The 22,779-nt window shown below is 37.3% G+C and overlaps 2 protein-coding genes across 2 annotated transcripts; one reads left to right on the top strand and one right to left on the bottom strand.

Moving 5' to 3' along the window:
- Nucleotides 1–6,318: 6,318 nt before the first annotated feature.
- Nucleotides 6,319–8,812, bottom strand: LOC125241026 (transcription initiation factor TFIID subunit 7-like). Its single transcript, XM_048149300.1, has 2 exons — nucleotides 8,651–8,812; nucleotides 6,319–8,564 (listed from the first exon to the last, which is right to left on the bottom strand). The coding sequence occupies exon 2, from the start codon at nucleotides 8,536–8,538 to the stop codon at nucleotides 7,327–7,329; it is 1,212 nt and encodes a 403-aa protein (XP_048005257.1). The 5' UTR covers nucleotides 8,539–8,564; nucleotides 8,651–8,812; the 3' UTR covers nucleotides 6,319–7,326.
- A 473-nt stretch (nucleotides 8,813–9,285) lies between these two features.
- LOC125240998 lies at nucleotides 9,286–15,644 on the top strand. Its single transcript, XM_048149253.1, has 5 exons — nucleotides 9,286–9,762; nucleotides 10,477–10,632; nucleotides 12,465–13,849; nucleotides 14,237–14,461; nucleotides 15,186–15,644. Exons 3-5 carry the CDS (start codon nucleotides 12,941–12,943, stop codon nucleotides 15,222–15,224), a joined length of 1,173 nt encoding a protein of 390 aa, XP_048005210.1. The 5' UTR covers nucleotides 9,286–9,762; nucleotides 10,477–10,632; nucleotides 12,465–12,940; the 3' UTR covers nucleotides 15,225–15,644.
- Nucleotides 15,645–22,779: the final 7,135 nt, after the last annotated feature.

The following is a 22,779-nucleotide window of genomic DNA, read 5'->3' as shown; positions in this document are numbered from 1 at the left end:
CAGCGGCGGCGCGGTCGTTACTACTGCGCAAGGTCACGCAGGGTTGTACAACGTTACTATAATCGACTTCGTACAATGTAAGTTGTTGTAAATCTAATAGGTACTATTAACTGTAAGTAGGTTTTAGTATAACAATACCACGTCATGACACCACATTAGTCAGTATTGAAGACACAAAAAATCATTATAAATATATTACTCTCATACGCGCAATAGTAGATTGTGTAACAATAATTGCAAAAGCGTTAATTTAAGTGTTCATTTTATATGTTTTCTCTAGAATACACCCAATCCATCACAATAAAAAAAAGATTCGTTTGAACTAGAAACGTAGGTACCTACTGTCCTACTCGTATTAGTAACTGTGTATGGCGCTATGCTAGTACCAACGCTCTTTCTACCTTTTTATCTAATAAAGATTCAAGTACGTATTTGTTTCTTAAATACTGACGAAATCATATTTACATAAAATGTTTGAATAGATGTTTGCACAATATTTAAGTAGGTACCAAACTTTCGAGCTAGATAGATCGCAGCATCTACCTAAATGTCGTTACAGATAAATCCTTATTGATTTTAATGTGTCATTCTAGCTTTAAATCTCACTTTTACGCCATTTACGTAAGCAATAATGTACCTAACACTGCAAATATATAACAACCACTTACTTTTCTGGGTGTCTAGGAATTCTAAAGAATGACATTTCCGCATTTTGAGAACTTTCCATACACCCATAAACACTACAGTAACGAAAATATGTCTTCGGTGCTGACGTCATTTTCTCCCGAACTCAACACGTCAACACAGCGCGCAAACGCGGCCCCGACTGTCCAGCCCAATAATCACCAGTTTCGCATGTTTTCGCCGCATGCGAGGGGAGGGAGGGGGACACACCGCGCGGCGTGAAGTTTGTAAGAAGAGTTATTACTGGTTTTATACTGTGATAGGAGCCTTCGGCCGTTTGAAGATACCTAACGAACCTAACCTATATGGCCGCTGTACACATATGGCCAACGGTTCCACCAACCCCCTTGGCCAAGCGTGTAGAGGGCTACTTGGCCGTAAGTTAGCAGTTGGCGCTTGCGCTTGCCGGCCAATCGATTGGTGTCGGTTTCCACACATCATGGCCGCTGTACACACATGGCCAACGGTTCCACCAACGGCACCAACCCTTTGTGAAACCCCTTGGCCAAGATAAGAGCCGCTGTTTACACATTGGCGAACCAATCACTTGGCATTGGCTCTTCATGAAAGATGGACGTGGAATGGAAAAGGCTAGGAAATTCTAGGTCTTTTACGTTGTCAGCAAAATTTGATTAAAAAATAATAACCCCGTAGTAAAATTAAATTATTTGATATATTAACAATTTTTTGAATATTCTGATAAGAACATTTATCTTTTTTAGGAAATACATTAAACATTTGCAAGGTTATTTTATTTCCTAAAATCTACACTATTATTGGCATAGATAAACTTATTATTTTCGTAAATATTTCACTACTGTCCTCTCTGACGGCTGACGAGCAACTGAATGAAGCGCCAACGTGTAAACGCAGTTGGCCATTGGCGCCAAGATCCTTTGATGTGTGGACAAAAAACCGACACCAATCGGTTGGCCGCCAAGCGCAAGCGCCAACTGCCAACTTACGGCCAAGTAGCCCTCTACCCACTTGACAGTCCAGCCCGCGCGACCATATTCCGGTCAACCGTCCGGGTTTTTAAGCGACGCGCACAGGCGCTGCGCATTCACAACTTTTTACAAAAACGTCTGTATCTTCTAAACTACACAAGGTATAGTTCAAAAAAAAATACTTCGGTATAAATGAACGTACAGTACTTGAAATAAAATTATAGTTATAGTAAAATATGTATGATCATATACTATAAATCAAGGTTAAACTTATGTAATCGAAAAAAAAAATAAGAAATTTTTATTTGACTATTACTTAAATTACAGGAAATTTTGAGCGATGACCCCCTTTTTTTATTACGTATTAGAGAAATATACTATTTTACCTTTATAATGATACCACAACCAACACATACAGTTCTCATGAAGATATCCAAAAAAAATTAAACAAATTCAAAATCAAACACAAACACGCGGAGTTTGACAAGGCACTGCCGAATTTATTTTTTCATTCACTAAGTAACGAGCGTACACTGCCATCTATACTTTTTGTAGCAAACTATGTAGTTAGGCTACGTTATTGTATCAAGAGAATAAGTAAATAATGCCGCAATATTTCGCTAGATGTCACTTTAATCAACTGTGTCTCCATCCCCTCTTTTGGATAGTAAGGTATCGTAGGACTGTCTACCGGAATTTTTTTTTGGATACTATGCTATCGTAGGACTGTCAAGTGGCTACACGCTTGGCCAAGGGGGTTGGTGAAACCGTTGGCCATATGTGTACAGGGGCCAATACCTATATAAAAGTCGTCATTTTGTATCACAGAGAACCTCCTATAGAGTGGCAGTCTTGTATATTTGGTTCGCGATACGAGTCACCAGTGTTTGGGGTGCGAGGAGCGGGCGGGGAATGTGTTAAGCGCGCTGTGATTGGCCGTTTCAAGGACGGCGGGCAGTCGCGCCAGATGAAAAGGGACAGAAGTATGACTGTCCCTCTACTGACGCGTAAGTGGCCAATGTAAGTTGACCTATGCCGGCTCTGAATAAATTATAAATATGACTTATTTGTGGAATGTAATGCCGTCTGTTTTTAAATTTGAGCTTCTTGTTACCTTTCCACACCATTTCACACTACAGGTGGACATCTTTAAGGCATCAAAATACCCTTTTCCAATTTTTTTGTGCGAAAAACACGCGCTGCTTTCGGGTCTGTTACTTGGTCGATACTGATCGGGCACGGCGAGCGCCCGCGCTTATATCAGTGCAAATACTAGGAAGGCTGGCCACCGCGAGTCGTCTTGTAATAGATGTCTATAGGGGTTGGTCTGTGTTTTGTATCCTAGACCGTTTGCGAGACACGCGTTAATTTTAAAGTGCTAGAGCCATTTACTAATCTTAGAACCCTAATATCTCAGTAAATATTAATGGAGAAGAAAAAGTTTATATAACAAAACATCCTTATTTAAACGTGTTCTATATGATTTATCAATATTAACATAGGTTATATTGGTAAAAAAAATCATCGTAAATTTATTGTCTCTGGCGCCTTAGTAAATACTATGGGAAAATTCGCAACTTCGTACTGCTCTAACTCCTAAATAAATAGGTTTTTCAAACAACTTCATTCTATAAAAGATGCTTATTTTAATGCAATCTTTCATGTTTTTAAATTACAAACACTCAAAAATAATAAACACGGGCGCGCCATCTGTCGCAGCTGTGGTGCTTTACTCAGGCCACACGCTACAACCATACCGAGCGCATCGATCAGCCGCTTAGTTCCAACGCGCGCCAATAGATGGCGCTTAAGCTATATTGGGAAACGGGACAATGACGTCATCTTTTTCGTGCATGCTGCCCGTAGTAACGAGTTATTAGCAAGTTATTAGACGTTATCACGTCAAAATGATCTTATTGTACCTCAAAGGCTCCCCACAGACAGTCTTAAAAATTCATAATCTTAAAAAAAACTTGTATGCAATCTGACAGTTCAGATCTGTCAGTGTCTTGTCAGTGTCAGTTTGAACTGTCAGATTGCATACAAGTTTTTTTTAAGATTATGAATTTTTAAGACTGTCTGTGGGGAGCCAAACTGACCTCAAACCACAGAATAATAGTACATTGTGCAACAAGGGGAGGAAGTTGAATATTACTAACGAGAGTAAGTTAAATCACGACGGCTTGCCGGAGCGATTTAAAGACTCGAGTTAGTAATATTCATACTCCCCGAGTTACACACAATGTTTTTCATCACACTCGCAATGTAAAAAATATGTAAATAGATGTAAAAAAGTTAAGTACGGTACAAGAAATTTCATTATTCCCTTGGGAGAACGATTTTTCTATAACTCACGCTCCGCCTGCATACAATAGCACATTTAAAGTGCGGGTGTGATGAAAAATATGTATGTATACTTTATAGACCAAATATCCTCTTTGATTTAAACAGTCAACTAAAAAAGGCGGGGAATTTGAAATATGTAGGGCTCACCGGCCAACTTTATTGTCTTCATAAAACGCATGCCTAAAATCTTGACGTTGGCGGAATTATTGACGAGCCATAACCAGGGAGAATAGAGGTAATCTCCATAGCCATAACACTTAGAGTCTGGCTAGCCAAATATTGTTGACAGATATTTCCTTGTGGTATCACCAATTGTCTATGGTTTAAAAAAAAGGCTAAAAGTCTGCTGTCAATTTATGTCACTTATTCAAATTGTTCGCGGGTTATTAAGGGTAAATCTTAAATATTATAACAATGACGATACCAAGCGAGGTCCGCAATTTGCTGTTTAAGCTAATAAATAATTACAACCAAGAGCGAAGTCGACGTGAAGCGGCATATAATGAAAAACTGCAATGTTTACAAGTCGTAAACAATATAGTAGGTTGGTGCTCTATTAATATTTTGATACTTTAAGTACTACTTCTAACATTTGCCTATAACTTTGATTAAGTATGTGAATATAATAAAACTTAAATCTCATAAACAGGAAAAGAGTGTAAAGACAAGGAGAAACTCGAAGCTCTGGAAAGCATTAATAAAATAAAAATATTGGAACGTAACGACTTACTTACGAAAAACCAATATTTAGAAGAAATCAGTGAAGTGACTGGTCAGTAGTAATTTGATATAAAAATATAAAAAATAAAATAAATAACATAATTTAGCCTATATACGTTCCACTGCCAGCAGCCCAGGCACAGGCCTCCTCTCATGTCTGAGAGGGCTCGGGCTATATAGTCTCCATTGGGCTAGCAATGCGGGTTGGAGACTTCACATCTTTCGGCCTCTGTCTTGTCTGTGAGCAAACAAGCAAATGCAAATGTTGTAAGTTGGAGTTGAAATTTGGCATAGTAGTCTAATTTAAACTGTGGTGAGACATACTAACAGGCACTTTTAATTTTTTCATCCATACTTGTAATACACGTTAATTATTAATATTTAAATGCCAATAACCATCGTCAAACTTTTAGGTTAATACGTCAAATGCTAACAGATTTTGTCAAATTTCTGTACATATATTAGCAATTTCTATTGATTTTCAATATAAGTGTGCACAGAAAACAAAAATATTTTCTAGTATCAAAACTATATCTCCTACTATACCAAATGTGACCAGCCCTAGATTTTTTGAATTTCCCGCCAAAAGTTGGGGCAATATTTCATTAGCCACACTCTAACCCTTAAATGCATGAATTTTTCTTTTAACGAGATATTAATATATGTGATAGACAATGGTTTTCTGACTCTGGGAAAAATAATAAAAAAAATATTTAAGATCGATTTTTATACTAAATCAGTGTTAGAAGTTAAATAGGCCAAATATTATTTATATAAATATATCGTATTGGTAAGTTTTATTAAAAAAAAATACTACTATTAAAAAGGTACACTATTTGTGAAACCTTTATGACAAAATGTTTAAACATAAACTAATTACTAACTCCTAAAAAATCAACCAAAATCACATACTAAAAATCGCCATCGTCCTGTTTTTTCACACTTTTCCGCCATTTCATCTTAATCCTTAAATAATAAATAGTAAATCATTATATTATTTAATTTTATATTAATAAATGTGATTTTGGATAGCTACATATCGAGCCACGGGCCATCAAATATATGATGCATATATACATCACCATGCATTTAAGGGTTAAACATTGATCGCAAATTTAGAGGCAAATTCTCATAGAAAATTTTAGTTGACAGTCTATCAATCGTTTGAAACAAGTCTGTCACTAGAAAAAAGCGCGAAAACAATTGTTTTACGCAGGGAGAATAGAGGTAGAATTTACGGGACGATAAACATTCGCATCCTTGCCTTGACTGTAGTTGTAGCGAACATGTTAAAAAATAATGGCGAGAAAGGCTAACGCCCCATAAAAAAAAATTACGTCCCTTCTTTCTACTGAAAAAGTTCTTTATGACTGTATCCTGAATGTAAGACTTTATTTACTTAAATATCCTGATCATGCCCTAGCTAATTTCACCCACACAGAGTCCCTAGTAACAAACTCTTCCCTCGTAGCGTATTTATCAGCTCAACAACCGAAATTCAAAGTCAACCATGACAAGATCCCTGGGTGGTGCTAAATGCTAAAAGTGAAACAACCTTAACCATACTGTCTTTCAAAAGATCTCAAGACACACTGTTACCTACTCAAAAACCAAATGAGGAAGAAAATGAGATAAGATTTCTTTATTTTACTAAGTAAATATAAGTTATACATAATTATGTGTATAAGTAATGTAAAATAATGCAGTATTATAATAAATATAATTAAAAATAAAATGTTTCATAATGCTGAAGTATCTTAAACTATTCATTAAATTTAACGCTTAACCTAACACAGACTTAGAAGTAGAAAACATACTTAGCCATTACATAATAAACTACAATGACATTTTTAGTTTTTTTACTCAATCAGTTATCATTGTTATCAAATCATTGCATTTTCCGGCATCCAGTCTAAAGTGCATTATATGCCCCAATAACAGTAAAATATCACAATGTTGTATTGGGTGGGGTAGATTATTTATAATTTAGAAAAAAAAACAGGTAAAAACAGTTTCAACAACTTATGTTAAAATTTAAATAGCTACTAATGTTTACCCTGCATCATAGCAGGCATTAAAAACTATTATTATTATATAATAATGTAAAGACCTACTATTAAAAAAATATAATGTTGAAGAAAGTAGACATCTAACACAATAATCTTAAATTGTTTCATAATAATTCAATTGTCATTTGTTAAAAATAATTCAATAATACATTGAGTGAATGAGTGAGATCAAAATATGAAAGATGATCTTTACACAGTCATGATCATGACATTATCATTCAAAAAACATGTATACTGAAATAAATGAAATACCTTAACATAACATGAAAACAAAACAATAGTATTGAACTTGACAATAATATGAGAAGAGAAAGAGAAAGCATATTAATATATGATATTATTGACATCTCGTTTCTCAAGTTTAATTTATTCAAATAGCACTCCGCTGACTCCCTGTACTTCCGTTCGCTTCCAATTAATTCATATTTCATTCAGTACCTTTTCTTACAACTATTACCCATAAAACACTAATAATGAACCTGCACATAAGTAGATACATATGTGCAGATAAAATACAACATCAATACATTAATAAGATTCTTAGATCCAAAATAGTTAATTTATATCACCTCAGAATTTTGAAGTGTTAATAGGCCTTGGTACTCCATGTCCTTATACATGATATCTTGATTCAATGTATGAAGAATATCTTGGAATCTTTGTCGTAGAGCTAGGTTTTCCATGCCAGCAATCTCATGCTGTGTTCGCTGTCGGCGTTGTTTCAGTTCATCTAGTTCTGCTTTTACTTGTTCAATTCTAAAGCTCATATTATCCTTGTTCATATCACGTAAGCTCTGATAGTCTCCATCCTCCTCTTCGGACAGTGTTGTTGAAACTCTGGTGCTAGAGTGGTGCTGCATGCCAGAAGTAGAAGCATGACTGAAAGTTGCCTTAGGAGCTTCAGGAAATGGAAACATTTGTGCTTCAAACTGATCTGATTCCTTACTGTGCATGTCGGCCAAGCCATGCATGGATCCAGTATCTGACATCCGGCTGTCATAAGGAGACAAGCGACAGTTCTCCATCTCCACATTAATGTTATCCTCTTCCAAGTCACTGTCACTAAGAGCGCCACCAAATATATCAACTAGCTTTGTAGATTCAGGATTTGGAGCAGTAGATTTTGGTTCACTTCGTTTAGTTGGCCGCTCAGCCTTTGGCTTCTTTTCAGGCTTGGTGCTAACAGATGGGCCCGGCTCTGGTTTAGGTGATTGATCATCTTCTTCATTTATGACCTCCCATGTGACACTAACTGCCTCATTGTCAGCTCGCAACAATCTCTTCACTTCTTTCTCAATCTCTGGTGCTTCCACAAACTTCTTCCTTAAAGTTTTTCTAAAACGCCTCTTCCTTATGTTTTTTGTTGGTGGAGTTATACCATGGGGCCACAGAAATTTTTTGTCAACTTTGTAAGGGTCCTTCCTTTTATTTTTAGACGGAGATTCATCTTCAGTGGAAGGTTGATCGGGTTCATCTTTGCATATCATCATCTGGGCAATGTCTGCAGTTTTGTAGAAGCTTTTGTTGTCTATAGTTTTCAGTGCCTCTACAATGGTGGGCAGATCTACGATTTTAGCGTGCATGAGCCAGTGGTCAAACCGCACTTCTCCGTGCCGCATATCGTTCTCAATTTGTATGGTTAAACGATTTTTGAGATTCTCTCCAGTTTTCAAGAGTTCGCTTAGAACCTTAGCAGGCTCGGGAGGCAGCCTCAGTATAAACTGAGATTCTAACTCTGCAGGATATTCCGGTTCCCGTTTGTCCCTATTCATGATTATGATCGACTGGCACACAAATGCTGGAATGAAAACATACTAAGTTTTATTACAATTCGGTGCCAATAGCTACGTATACATAAACACGTAAGTATAATACTGTACTTACTTTAGTTATTTCACGTACACAAAGTAACGGTTCTGGTAGATTATGTATGGAATTGAGTTTAGTAAACATGCACAACAAGTTAACGTAAAGTTACTAAATTATTGATTTGTTTCTACTCTACTTCTGCGTCCCCGCCATGCCCCTGCCCCCCTTTGCCCTGCACTGATCCTCACCTATTTACTTTTTTATGTCAAAAATGAGGCACAGATTACGCAACATTCCATATGTCTTAAGCTGAGTTTACACCTGCAAGTTATTGCTGCAATTGCTGCAACTATATGTAAGAGCAGTATCTTCTTCACATCTTCTTAGTAGTTTGTGGGTAAGAGTAAGGGGCAAATATCTGCATCACTTTCTTGCATATACCTCTGTTTCAAAACTTGCAGCAATAACTTGCAGGTGTAAACTCAGCTTATTAGGGCTAATAACATTCATGCTAAACGCACGCAACGTCGTAACTAACTAATTTGTATGTGCCTCACTCACCGCGTACGGTCCGCATGACAGTAAGCCTTATAGCCATAAGAGCGTGTCAGATATTTGTGCAGCCTTCTTTTTGTATGACTTTTTTATTGACGGTGACTATTTTTTATTAACTATTAATTACAATACTGGCTCTGACTCAGTAAGTGTATACTGATGTCACTCTTTTTTTTTTTAATTTATTTCATGACCATGGATACAAGTCCTTCAGTCGCATTCTTAGAGTTAACAAACTTAACAATTACAAAACAAATATAACTATGACTATGAAATACATGAAAATTAAACAGTTTCTAAAGTATTTAAAATGAATTTGAACACAGGGTTAAAATAAACTGGATTAGATAATAAATCCTGAACGCGGCGGGGAACACTTAACGAATTTTCTTCTGCAATGTCACTAATCACACTGACAAGCAATAACCTCTGTAACGAAAACGACTCGCACTCAAAAATCACATGTTTTATATCTGCATTTTCTTTGTAGCAATAAGTGCACTTATCATCAGTGATAATATTCTTCCTCTTGAGATGCGCTGGAACCAAACAATGACCAAAACGTAGCCTATTTATGCAGGTTATGAACTTTCTGTTGCTGTATTTAAAACCATAGTACCACGGTCTTGTTGGTAAGTTTTTTTGTATTTCTGCATACCATCTACCTTTTTCTTGTACATCGGTATTAAAGTGCCAATATTCCGTCCATAGTCTTTTGGAAATACATCTAAAGTAGTTATAATAGTCTGTAAAAGGCACTTCAAATGATTCTGTGAGGTCCAGGTCGTGGTCCTGACGAGTCGCCTGATCCACAACCTCGTTTCCAGTTATGCCACTGTGGGAGGGCACCCATACAAATTCTACATTTTTCTCTATTTTTCTTAACAAATCCTTAATGAGGTATATAATATAATTTTGCTTATAACCTAAGGAACTACTACATAAGGCAGTTAAAACACTCTGAGAATCACTTACAATAAGAATATTTACATTATTTACATTAGTATGTACATATGTTAAAGCTTCTAGTATTGCCCAAGCTTCAGCAGTGAAAATACTACAGTTACTGTTTAATCTAATGCACTTCGTTATTTTCATAAATGGGTCATAATATGCAGCTTTAACATTTTCTGTTTTCGAACCATCAGTATATATGGTATAGAAGTCGTGTTTTTCATTTAAAAATTCTAAGAAATCAAATTTGTTTTTTACAGAGTCTAAATGAGTCTTAATATTTAAATAAGTTAGCATAGTATTATATGGGTAGTGATAAATTGGCCACTGGCTATTGGTATACATATTTTTTGCCAATTTTTTTGTGTTCATCATTATTGTGGATATTTCAGGTAATGATCCTGTTATGAGAGTATTCGCCGAGATATTAGTTGGCTGAGCAAATTCTACTGGGTATAATATTTTATCCAAGACAACATGGTTCTCGCAAGACAACTCCTTCAGACAAAATCTCTCAGCCAGCTGTAGTCGTCGCAAGGACAAGGGAGGTATACAATTTTCAATTTCCATTGAATTAATGGGAGTGGTGCGCATGGCTCCACTTATAACTCTTAAACCAATATTTTGTATTACATCCAATTTTCTTAATAATGTGCTACTTGCATTCATATATGCTAGGGAACTATAGTCAAAATGACTTCTGACTATGCTTTTGTACAACATGTTAAGCGTTTTTGGGTCAGAACCCCAGAATGTTCCAGCTAAACTTCTAATAACATTTATGCTTTTCATAGCATTTTGACTAATGTAATCTATGTGTTTATCAAATTTTAATTTATTATCTACAATTACACCCAAAAATTTGTGATGACCAGTAACAGGAATTGAATTATTGTTATAACTAATATTTACATTGGACTGTGCAAATGGGTCTCTACTAATTACTAATACTTTACTTTTTTCTGGACTAACTTCTAATTTCAAAATGTCACTATAATATCTTTGTAACTGAGTTAAAGCAGTGTTCATATTATCAACAGCCAAGTTTAGATTTTGGTTTTGGAAAGCAAATCATCAGCAAATTGCAATATTTTAACTTGAGATGTATTAACAAAATTAAGGATCTGAGATGTGTATAGGTTGTACAGTAACGGTGACAAGGTAGCACCTTGCATTGTTCCTTTGTTAGCCGTTCTGGGACCAGATAGTTTATTGTTGAATTTTACATATATAGTCCTATCGTGTAAAAAACCAAATATCCAATTTAAAATTTTAGCAGGTAGATCTAATTGATGTAGTACATAAATTAAACTTTCAATATTAACATTATCAAAGGCACCTTTTACATCCAGAAAAACACATATAACATTTGTGTGACTAAGTTTAGCTTTTTTAAGATCACTAATAAATGAAACAAAGCTTTCAGAGCAACTCTTGCCTTTTCGGAATCCAAACTGAACATCTGGTAGCTTTCCTTGGGTTTCTGCATAGTAATCTAAACGTAATTTTAGCATATTTTCAAAAAGTTTTCCTAAGCAAGATGACAATGAAATTGGTCTGTACGATGAAGGATTATCTACTGGTTTATTTGGCTTTAAGATGGGAATTACACATTGTGTTTTCCATGAATCTGGAATGACTAAACTATCCCATAATTTATTATAAATATGCAATAATATTTCTATAGCTTTAGGATGCAACTTTTTAACTAATATATATGATATATTGTCCAAACCTGGTGATGTGTCTTTTCGACTCTTAAGTGATATAAACAACTCATTAAGTGTGAAAGGTCTGCATAGATAGGTGTTACTGGGAGTTTCATGAGACTGATTAATGATATTATGTATATGACTTTTGTTTAATGGAGATGAATCTGATAATTTATCTAAAAAACCTGGGACCCATTCATCATTTAAATATCTATTATGGGAGGAGCCAATTCTTTTAAACTTTTTCATGTATCCTCATATCCTAGAAACCGGTGTCATCCTATTAAAAGTACTGCAAAGTTCATGCCAAGATTTTACACGTTCCTCCTTTAATATTCTTTTTTTCTGTGCATCAACTTTTTTGTAATTTATAAAGTTAGTAATGCTAGGTGATGTTCTATACTGATTTAAGGCTTCTTTAGACTTATTAACAGCCTCTAGACATGTTTGGTTCCACCAGGGAACAGGTTTCCTCATGACTTTCATGGATTGTTTAGACTCTACTTTTGGAACTGTTTCTGAACGAATATCATACAGAATGTTTACAAAATTATTATACAAATTAAGAGGTTCTGTATTATCAATGTCTAAATGAGAAAAACATGTCTCTGATAAATTATAATATTTGGACCAGTCTGCTCTGTTATAAATATATTTTTCATTTACAGGTTGCGCTTCATATATGGCAGGCTTCACGTTTATATCTACCAGAGTTGGATAGTGGTAACTGTCAGAAAGTGTGTGTAGCCCTTAAGTAATACATTACATAGTCTATGACGAGATGCTCTATAATGTCTTTGAACGTTTTTTTTTCTTCTCTCCCTTCTCGCTGCACCACTCGGCCGAGCACGACATTTTTAATCTATAAAATGTAATTTTATGTTTTTACTTTGACCATGTACATGGTCCTTCATGTAAAGCGATACAGGCAATAAAAGCCATGTGAGTATTCTGAATTTCATTTAAAAGCCCACTACACTCGATCCCACCTTTACTGAGATATTGAGAGATATCAGCCAGTGACGTTTTCCGTCACAGGTTATGGGAACAGAGCTGAATTTAAACTACAATTAAATCGCACAAAGGAATATAAACGTAAGGATCGAGTGTCAGTGTTTGGGCTATTGGATCTCATCACATCACAATGGACTCCGCCGCCGCCGAGTCGAGGCAACCTAACCTCAACCACCACGTGTCCATCGAGAAGCTTCGCGACGCCTCCAATTACTTCTCTTGGAAGTTCACAACTAAGAACATACTTATTTTAGAAGGTTTGTGGAATGCCGTTGAGGGCCGTGAAACGGATGGCGATCGGCAGAATCGTGCTCTGGCACGTATATGTCTTTCATTGAACAAGGACCTGTATCAATATGTTAGGAATTGCACGACGCCTGCAGATGCTTGGAGCAAACTAAAGGACGCATTTGAAGATAAAGGCCTGTATCGCAGGGTACTTTTACTTAGAAAACTTCACAGAATTCAATTCAGTGAACATTCATCTATGGCGAGCTACATAGACAGCATAATAACTATCGTTCAGCAACTAGAAGACATAGGGCGAACTATTGAGGATGCCGAGGTCGCTGAAATCTTATTAAGTGGCTTACCAGCTGAATATGACACCGTCGTTTCAAGTCTATCAACTGCGGCAGTAGGTCAAACTGTGAAAAGTGAAGTGATAAAGTCCCGTCTGCTCCAGGAATTCTCAAGGAAATCTTCAATTGAATCTACAGCTGCTTTTGTTACTAAAAAGCAAGTCACCTGTGATTTCTGCAAGCGCCAAGGTCATACAAAGGCCCAATGCTTCAAGCTCAAATCGAAGAAGAGGAAGTCGTCTAACCCTAACATGGACAGAACCAACATGGTCGCTGCTTTTATGGCTAGAACTCCACAAGAAAATTTTTACTTAGACTCTGGTGCTACAAATAGCATGGTCAATAATAAGAATCTTTTATCTGATACATTACCTTGCCAGTCTAATGTTATTGTTGCAGACAATAATAAAATATCTTGTGAGGCCATAGGAAAGCTGCAATTTTCATTGAAAGATAAGGTGAGTCCATTGACATTGTCTAACGTGATGTATGTGCCAAGACTTTCATGTAATTTGATCTCAATTTCGAAATTAGTCGAGTCTGGCTATAGTGTTTGGTTTAATAAAAAAGGTTGTAGCATTTATGAGAGCAAAGCCACTGATTTAGACAACCCCGTTGCATGTGGTACTTGTTGTAATGGTCTGTATAAGTTGAATGTACCTGTCTGTGTGACTAACAAGACCTCATCTGTGGATCACTCTTTGTTCCTGGAAGCTAGCCAGGAGTCACCGAGGGCCACTCTACCTCCCAGTCTTCCAGTACAACTTTGGCATTCAAGAATGGCCCACTTAAATCTTAAAGGTTTGAAATGTTTGCGGGAAAATGCATGCGGAATTATGTTTCAGGAAGAAGCCATCAATAACTGCACTGCTTGTCTTGAGGGGAAGATGTCGGCCGCACCTTACCCAAAAGGACAGGCCAAGCGGGCTGATGAAGCACTGCAGCTCATCCACAGCGACGTCCTTGGGCCTGTACAGGAGCCAAGCTGGGGAGGCAAGAGGTATCTTGTCTGCTTCACCGATGACTACACCAGAAAATCATTCGGTTTTCTCATGAAGGAAAAATCAGAGGTAATGTCACATTTCATTACTTTTAAATCACAAGTAGAAAAGCAACTCGGGAAGTCAATTCGAATTTTAAGGTCCGATTTCGGTGGTGAATATGTTAATAATAAATTCTCTAATTATTTGAAACAGGAGGGAATTATACATCAAAAGTCAGTTCCCTATTGTCAACCGCAAAACGGTGTAAGTGAGGCGCTTAACCGGGTTTTGATGAACAAAGTCAGGTGTATGCTTAGAGCGTCAGGTCTGTGCAACCGTTTCTGGGGTGAGGCAGTAATGACTGCCATTTATTTGAAAAATAGGTCCCCCACAGTTGCTTTAGCAGGTCGTTGCCCTGAAGAGGTTTGGACCGGGTCAAAGGTTGACCTTAGTCACCTCCGGGTGTTTGGCTGCACAGCGTACTTCCTGAATCCGAGTCAAAAGAGACAAAAATTAGATGTAAAGAGCAAAATGGCTATCTTTGTTGGATACAGTGAGACTACAAAGGGTTATCGTTTATGCGAACCTTCTAGTCCTGACACTGTGATATTGTCTCGGACTGTGGCATTTTTAGAGGATAAATTTTATTATAAAAATGGACCTAGTAATTTAAATAATAATTATTATTTGTTTTCATTTGACAATTTGATAAATAATGATTTAAATAAAAATATTGAGACACACGAAAATCGTATTGAAATTTCTGAAAATAACAATGTTGAAGCTAACAATGCTTTTCCTGAAATTTCAGATGGATCTGATGGAGATGACGAGGAGTACCAGTCACTGACCGAGCCCAACTCCGATGACTTCGCCGACGGTGGGCGCGTGGAGCGACCTACATCTCAGCAAGCATCTTGTGGAGGGGAAGCGGTGCATTCCGTACCCGACTTCAGCGACAGTTCTGCTGACGATGAGCGCGTGGAGCGCTGTCCATCGTCTGAGCGGGCATCATCTGGAGGGGAAGCGGTACTTGAGGGTGAAGCCTCAATTGGTACATCCGATCGTCCTGTCCGTGTCAGGCGACCCCCACAAAGGTATGGTGATTACGATTTTTCAATGTTAACCCAACGTACCTCATTTGAAGAACCCCAGTCTTATCGTGAGGCTATTGTATCGCCATATCATGATGATTGGATGAATGCAATGCAATGTGAGTATGACTCGTTGGTTTCAAATAAGGTATGGACTTTGGTTGATAGACCCACTAGGCGTCATCCATATATTACGTCACAGTGTAAGGGGGGGGGGGGGGGGTCATACTAAATGTGACAATCCCTGTTAAAGGGATACAAAAAAGCGTGACATAGGGGGGGGGGAGGGGTCCAAAAACCTGAAATTTGGTGTGACGTAATATGTGGATGATCCCCTAACAAAAATGTAATCAAGTGTAAATGGGTGTATAAGTTAAAGCATGATGCCGATGGGAATTTCGATAGATATAAGGCGAGGCTTGTCGCCAGAGGCTTTACTCAAAAACAGGGTATTGATTTTAATGAGACATATGCTCCTGTCATCCGCCATTCATCTATGAGAATTTTGTTTTCCTTGGCCAATCAAATGGATTTAGAAATTGATCATCTTGATGTAGCCACAGCATTCCTAAATGGAGATCTGAATGAGGTTATATACATGGAACAGCCTGAAGGTTTTTGTAATGGAAATAATAGTAAAGTTTGTTTGCTACAAAAGAGTATATATGGTTTAAAACAGGCCAGTAAAATGTGGAACGAAAAAGTTAATCATGTACTTGTAAACAACGGCTTTAATCAGTCAAAATGCGAACCATGTATATATACCAAAAAGTCTGAAAATGATTTTGTCATCATAGCACTTTATGTAGACGATTTTTATGTCTTTTACTCTAAAAATAGTTCATTTAAGGTTCAATTGTTGAATATCTTAGAGAAACAATTTAATGTTAAGAACTTGGGTCCATTGAGGAATTGCTTAGGCATTAGAGTTACAAGAAATAAGTCAAAAGGTACTTTGTGTTTAGATCAAACTGAATATATTAAGAAAATATTAATTCGTTTTAAGATGCAAAACTGTAAACCGGTTGCAACGCCTATGGCTTTAAATTGTAAACTTAGTATTCCTAAAAACGATAGTGTTTGTGCACAAGATGAGATATATAAATATAGGCAACTTGTTGGTAGTTTAATGTACTTATCTGTGTGCACGAGGCCAGACATATCCTTTGTTTGTAGTCAGCTGAGCCAGTTTAATAACAACTTTGACAAATCACACTGGATAGCGGCAAAACGTGTACTTAGATATTTAGCTGGTACAATTAACTACTGTTTATGTTATATAAAAAGTGTTAATTGGAATTTACAGGCATTTACTGATGCCGACTATGGTAATGATCTTATTGACAGAAAATCATATACGGGTTTTGTCATAAAGCTTGGTTCTGACTCCGTCTCTTGGGAGGCGAGGAAGCAAAGATGTGTCGCACAGTCTACGACAGAGGCTGAGTTTCTAGCTATAGGTGATGTTTGTAAAGATGTTTGTTTTATTCAAAATTTGCTTACCGAATTGTTAGAGAAATCTATAAATTGTACTGTTTATAATGATAACCAGAGTGCTCAAAGACTATTAGAATGTAAAGAATTTTGTCACAAAAGGACAAAACACATTGATATCAGATATCATTTTGTGAAAGATTTAATTAAAAAAGATTGTATTCTAGTAAAGTACCTTTCAACTGACAAGATGATAGCTGATGTATTGACCAAGCCATTATGTGTGCAGAAACATTGTAGCTTCATTTCTGATATGAATATAATTGAAAATAATGTCTCAGTATAGTTATTATCTAACTTAATATATTTGACTGCGTAATGTTGTTATGATGAGGACAAAAATTGTCTTAAGCTTATATGTATAAATGTTATTTAACATGTCTCTAGATTACAGAGTTGCAAAAATGTTTAACACGTCTCTATATTGCAGAGTTGTATAAATATTGTTTAACATGCCTCTATATTGCAGAGCTTTATAATTTTTTAACGTCTCTATATTGTAGAGTCTATTATTCTTTAATGACATTTTTATAATGTATTATTGGACTTATTCAAATTTGAATAGCAGGAATCATTTATTACTATAAGGCCTAAGGGGAAGTGTCAGAAAGTGTGTGTAGCCCTTAAGTAATACATTACATAGTCTATGACGAGATGCTCTATAATGTCTTTGAACGTTTTTTTTTCTTCTCTCCCTTCTCGCTGCACCACTCGGCCGAGCACGACATTTTTAATCTATAAAATGTAATTTTATGTTTTTACTTTGACCATGTACATGGTCCTTCATGTAAAGCGATACAGGCAATAAAAGCCATGTGAGTATTCTGAATTTCATTTAAAAGCCCACTACACTCGATCCCACCTTTACTGAGATATTGAGAGATATCAGCCAGTGACGTTTTCCGTCACAGTAACTGCCCATCGGGTCATCATGAACTCGCCATTCACAGAGTGGAGCTATGTTGGGACTGACAAGAGTTATATCAATTGCAGATGAATTCCTATTTGGATATTGCACTGTTGTTGGACTGCCATCGTTCAAAATACAAAAATCAAATTCATCTATTATTTTGTATAAACTATTGCCTCTACTGTTATTTGATTGACAGCCAAATAATATGTGATGAGCATTAAAGTCGCCCGTAATGAGACATGGCTTTGGAGTTTCAAGTAATATCTTTTTCATCTTATTGACATCAAACCTACTACCATTTGGTGGACAATATATACAAAGAATGTAAAGCTTACCGATAGATGTTTCTATAGCTACACAGATGTTTTGAATGCATTCATAAAAAGTTGTGTTTATGATACTGTATTGTAAGTTTTATTGTATTATAAGTATACCAACTCCATTCTTAGTATTTTTAGAATTTTTATGAACAAAGTTGTATGGAGCAAAGTTAGGAATTGTGGATGTATTTTTAAGCCATGTTTCGTTTAATAAACAAATATCAATCTGTTGTTCTGTAAGAAATGTATTTAATAGGGCTCTCTTATGTAATAAGCTTTGAATATTAAACTGTGCTAGATGTAAAAAGGTGTCCATGATTTAATGTAATAAGTTAGATTTTAACACTTCTCGTATTCTTTTATTATTAATTGGAGTATCAGATCCGTCATTTCCCAGCATGACCAAGGACTTAATAAAAGCATTCATGATAATGTCGTCATTCAGTATTTGTTCGTAATTTGGTGAAATTTGGCTTGCGCCTACTGTCTTATTGGGTTTGGTCATATTAGGAAATACTTTTGTATTATTTACTACTGGGGCTGATGGTGCGGTACTCACCACAGTGGCAAAACTCCGGTTGAGGTTTTCATATTTTGCTTTCTTTTCTTCCATTTTCTTTTGTTTAATCGGGCAATCTCTGGAGATCGCCAGGTGATTTCCTTTACAATTTATACACGTGATCTCATCGACTTCACATTCTTTATACGAGTGTTGGCCGGAACAAGATGAACACATTTGTTCCCCTCTGCAGACTCTTGCTGAATGGTTGAATTTCAGACATTTGTAACATTGCAGCAGCGGTGGTATATACATGGATATTGGGTATCTATACATCTGCATGTATGCGTACTGCGGTAAAGTTGTAGCAGCGAAAGTAACGGCAATCGTTCCCAGGGGTACTAATTTGCCGTCAACTTTTCTCATGAATCTCTTGACTGAGATGACCTCCGTGTCACAGGAGATGTTTTTGTAGATTTCCTCGTTGCTCATCTCTTTAGGTACATATCGAATAACGCCAATTGCCTCCGTGAGCATCGCCGGGACAAAAGCTTTTAATTTGTGCTTTCCTAAAAAACTGTCCATTTTCAGGAAGGTATTTGCTGGTGTGGGTTTTTTAAAAGTGATGCCCACTTTGTGGGCATTTACGCTGCGTCTTGCGTGAGCGACGAACCCGCGACGGCGACGCGATGCGATGCGATGCGACGAAATCAAACCTTCTATCTCTATGGACTTGTCTTAGGTGGGCGACGGAACGCGACGGCGATGCGACGCGACGAACTAGCGATGAACATGCGAATGTTAAGCGACGCGATGCGACGCGATGCGATCAAACCGCTGTGTTCATATGGGAGTGTCTTGCGTAAGCGACGGCCCGCGACGGCCCGCGACGGCGATGCGACGCGATGCGATGGCGATGGGCGCGCGATCAAGCTATTTGATTTTTAGAAGCAAATTCAATACGTAGAGAGGTCGGACTAGAGAAATAACGATTGATTACTAGTCTCACATTTCATTCTTTATATTTTCTTATAATAAAAATTCAAAATATTCAAATTAACATAAGTTGACCAAAGGAGTAATGTGCCTAAAAAGTAAGGAAATTACAACTTTTGTAACTTGTATTGACAGCCTTTGATTATGTGCACGGTGATACGAGATTGTCTGCGTAAAATATTAAAATTTAAGTGTGAACTAAAAATATGAAACACTAGTGCGATGACCTTACGATATATGTACTAGCACTTGACTTTGGTGAATAGGATCACAAAATTAACTAGTTATTACAACGGGCTCGTAGCCTAGCGGTTTCGACACTTTCGACGTCTGGACGCCGCGCCAGCGGTGTGAGTTCGAACCTCGGCTGAGGCGTGCTTTTGCAGTTTTATTTTTGTTTCTTTTATTTTCTATTATTGTAATTCCTGCGATTCCTGCATTTATTGTAACTCTTAAATAATAATATTATCCTAAACCAGAACTTCTTGTTGCCATATAAAAAAAAATACATATGTATAAGACATACCTTTGTGTCGATAGATATTTTTTAAAGCACATAAAATTCGAATAAAATACACTGCTGACACGGGCCCGCTCACTGCTCAGGCCCCGTAGCCGAATGGCATTTCTCCGACGCCAAACGAAAGCGATACGCCGCTGGCTCTGTCGCGCCAATACGCAAGCGCGATAGAGAATAGAGATAGATATCTACTAGCGCTTCGTTTCGTGAGCGTTTCGTGAGCGATTGTGCCATTCGGCTAGCCACCCAGTTCAGTCTGCGCCCAGCGCTCATAGACCGTGGATCTACGTTCGATAGTCCGGCGCACCGTGCTCTCGTAAGCGTAAGCAGCTAGATAGTTCTGAGAAGTGCTGTATAGGTACTGCGACTAAACAAATCTTGATCCTGTTGGTGGCAAACAGGCATACGGTCCGCCTGATTTTTACACATGCAATTTTATCCAAGAAATTTTACTTGAAATCTGATGAGAGTTTGAATTATTATTATATTTCGGGACCAGGGGACCGATTTTTGAGTCTCACGCGTTCGAATTCAGAAAATTGTCACTGAAAATACTAAGCAATTCACTGTTTTCAACCGGTATTTTAGTGACAAATCCCATATGTGAGATTCAAAAACCGGCCCCCAGGATGAGGTTCTGGTTTTCATGGTGGAGTCAGGATATGGTCAACAAAACTGCTATTTTACTCATAATAACTCCACTTTGTTTTGGGCTTATTACATTTGGGCTGATGAGCAGCGTCGATCTCGATGATGTCCAAGGTCACATGATCGAGTCAGGAAATGAATAACAGAACTGCTATTCTACTTATCGTAACTCGACCATGTTTGATCTCATTAGCCGGGCCAATAACACATGTAATTTTTTGCACACAGCTCAGCTCTTTGAAACTGTTTATTTTAAGTTACTTACAATTAGTAGGTACCATATAATAATAATATATTCTTATCTCTTGTAAACTTTACAAAAAAGTTAACACATGAAACCAAAAGAATTGTTACTAGCAATTAAATTCAAAACTATCAAGATCATTCTTGCCTGTGTGTTGCGTTACCGGTGGATCGCGTACCGAGCGCCAACGCCATCTATCAATGGCTATTTCACGAAATTGATGAACGCTCTAAGGAATAAGGGCTCTTAGTGTAGTGGTTATGCCAGTCGACACTAGATGGCAGCATTAAAAAACACTGGGTTACACTGTATGACATTTTTTCATTTCAACATTAAGTAAATAGCATCCGTTATAAGTAAATAGTATACGTTAATTCGTTGCTCAGTTTTGCCGTGAAGGACGGACAAATAAATAGACACACACACACTTTCCCGTTTATAATATTAGTATGGATTAAAATAAACATTAAGTTAATAAAAACAAAATGCAGTATTATTGTGTGCTACTTAAAACTTTCCTTGTTAGTATAAAACCCGGAGTTCTAAAAAAAAATAAGAAAGTAGAATCTTAGAGAAAGAAATAAGCAGGTAAACAAAATCAAATAATCCATACTGATTAAACTGGAAAGTGTGTGTGTGTGTCTGTTTGTTTGTCCGTCTTTCAAGAGAAGCCGCGGGCAAAAGCTAGTAGAACATAAAAGAAAAAAAGTAAATAAAAATGCAAAAAGATTGCGTGAGCCGAGATTCGAACTCACGACACTCATGGCGCAAACGATTCCACCTAGAAGTCAAACCCGCTAGACCATTTGCACATTGTGAAAGTCGGCGAATCTTGTGATTCTAATCACCAAAATGCTAGTGCCGAAGTTTCGCGCGATGGATACGCGATGACCTTGAGCCATCGCCGTCGCATCGCGTCGCATCGCGTCGCGTCGCGTCGCGTCGCCCGTCGCTCACGCAAGACGGAGCGTTACTCTGTGTACTCCAATTATGCCTTTTACATTGTCCGTAAACAATTTGGTTAGAGCAATGGGATTCCTATTGCCTATTTTGTCGTTGTCTTGTGATTCTACATACACAACACACTCGGTAGTTTGATTGTCCGGGAATTGACGCTTGTAATTTGGTTTCACATATAACTTATATTTCGTTTCAGGCGTAGTAGCCGTGGTAGCCGCAAACTTTCTTTTCTTCTTTCGCTCCCTATCAGGTTTTTTCTCACCGGGGGCCTCGCCCCCGGAGCTCTCGTCACCCATTTTTATTTACACTATGCTATATGTACAAAATTATCTATATTTACACCTAAACTAAACAAATATATACAGAGAAAATTAATTTTGAAAATCGGAGAAAATTAAATCACCCGCTCAATTTGACTTCCCGCCAAAAAGTCAATCGATGTCACTCTTATAAATCCAGTGTTGCCAGCTGTGAACCACGATTTTATCCGAAGTCGGTCGCAAAAATCTCCGAAATGTCAACCAATTCTCCGCCAGACCTTTGCAATCCATATGTTCCGTAACGTATACAAGAACCAGTTTTTTTTTCGGCGAGGGGGGGTCTGAAAAAAGCGCGTGCCTTTCGAAACCTTAACGTTGATGGAATCAACGACCCAGAATATAGGGGCATATTGAATTACGCGTCTTTTTTTGTACCAACATTTGGCTAACCGGCACG

The sequence above is a fragment of the Leguminivora glycinivorella genome, chromosome Z, assembly GCF_023078275.1.
Source record: "Leguminivora glycinivorella isolate SPB_JAAS2020 chromosome Z, LegGlyc_1.1, whole genome shotgun sequence".
Lineage (NCBI taxonomy): Eukaryota > Metazoa > Arthropoda > Insecta > Lepidoptera > Tortricidae > Leguminivora > Leguminivora glycinivorella.
This window is presented reverse-complemented; position numbering and strand designations above follow the sequence as displayed.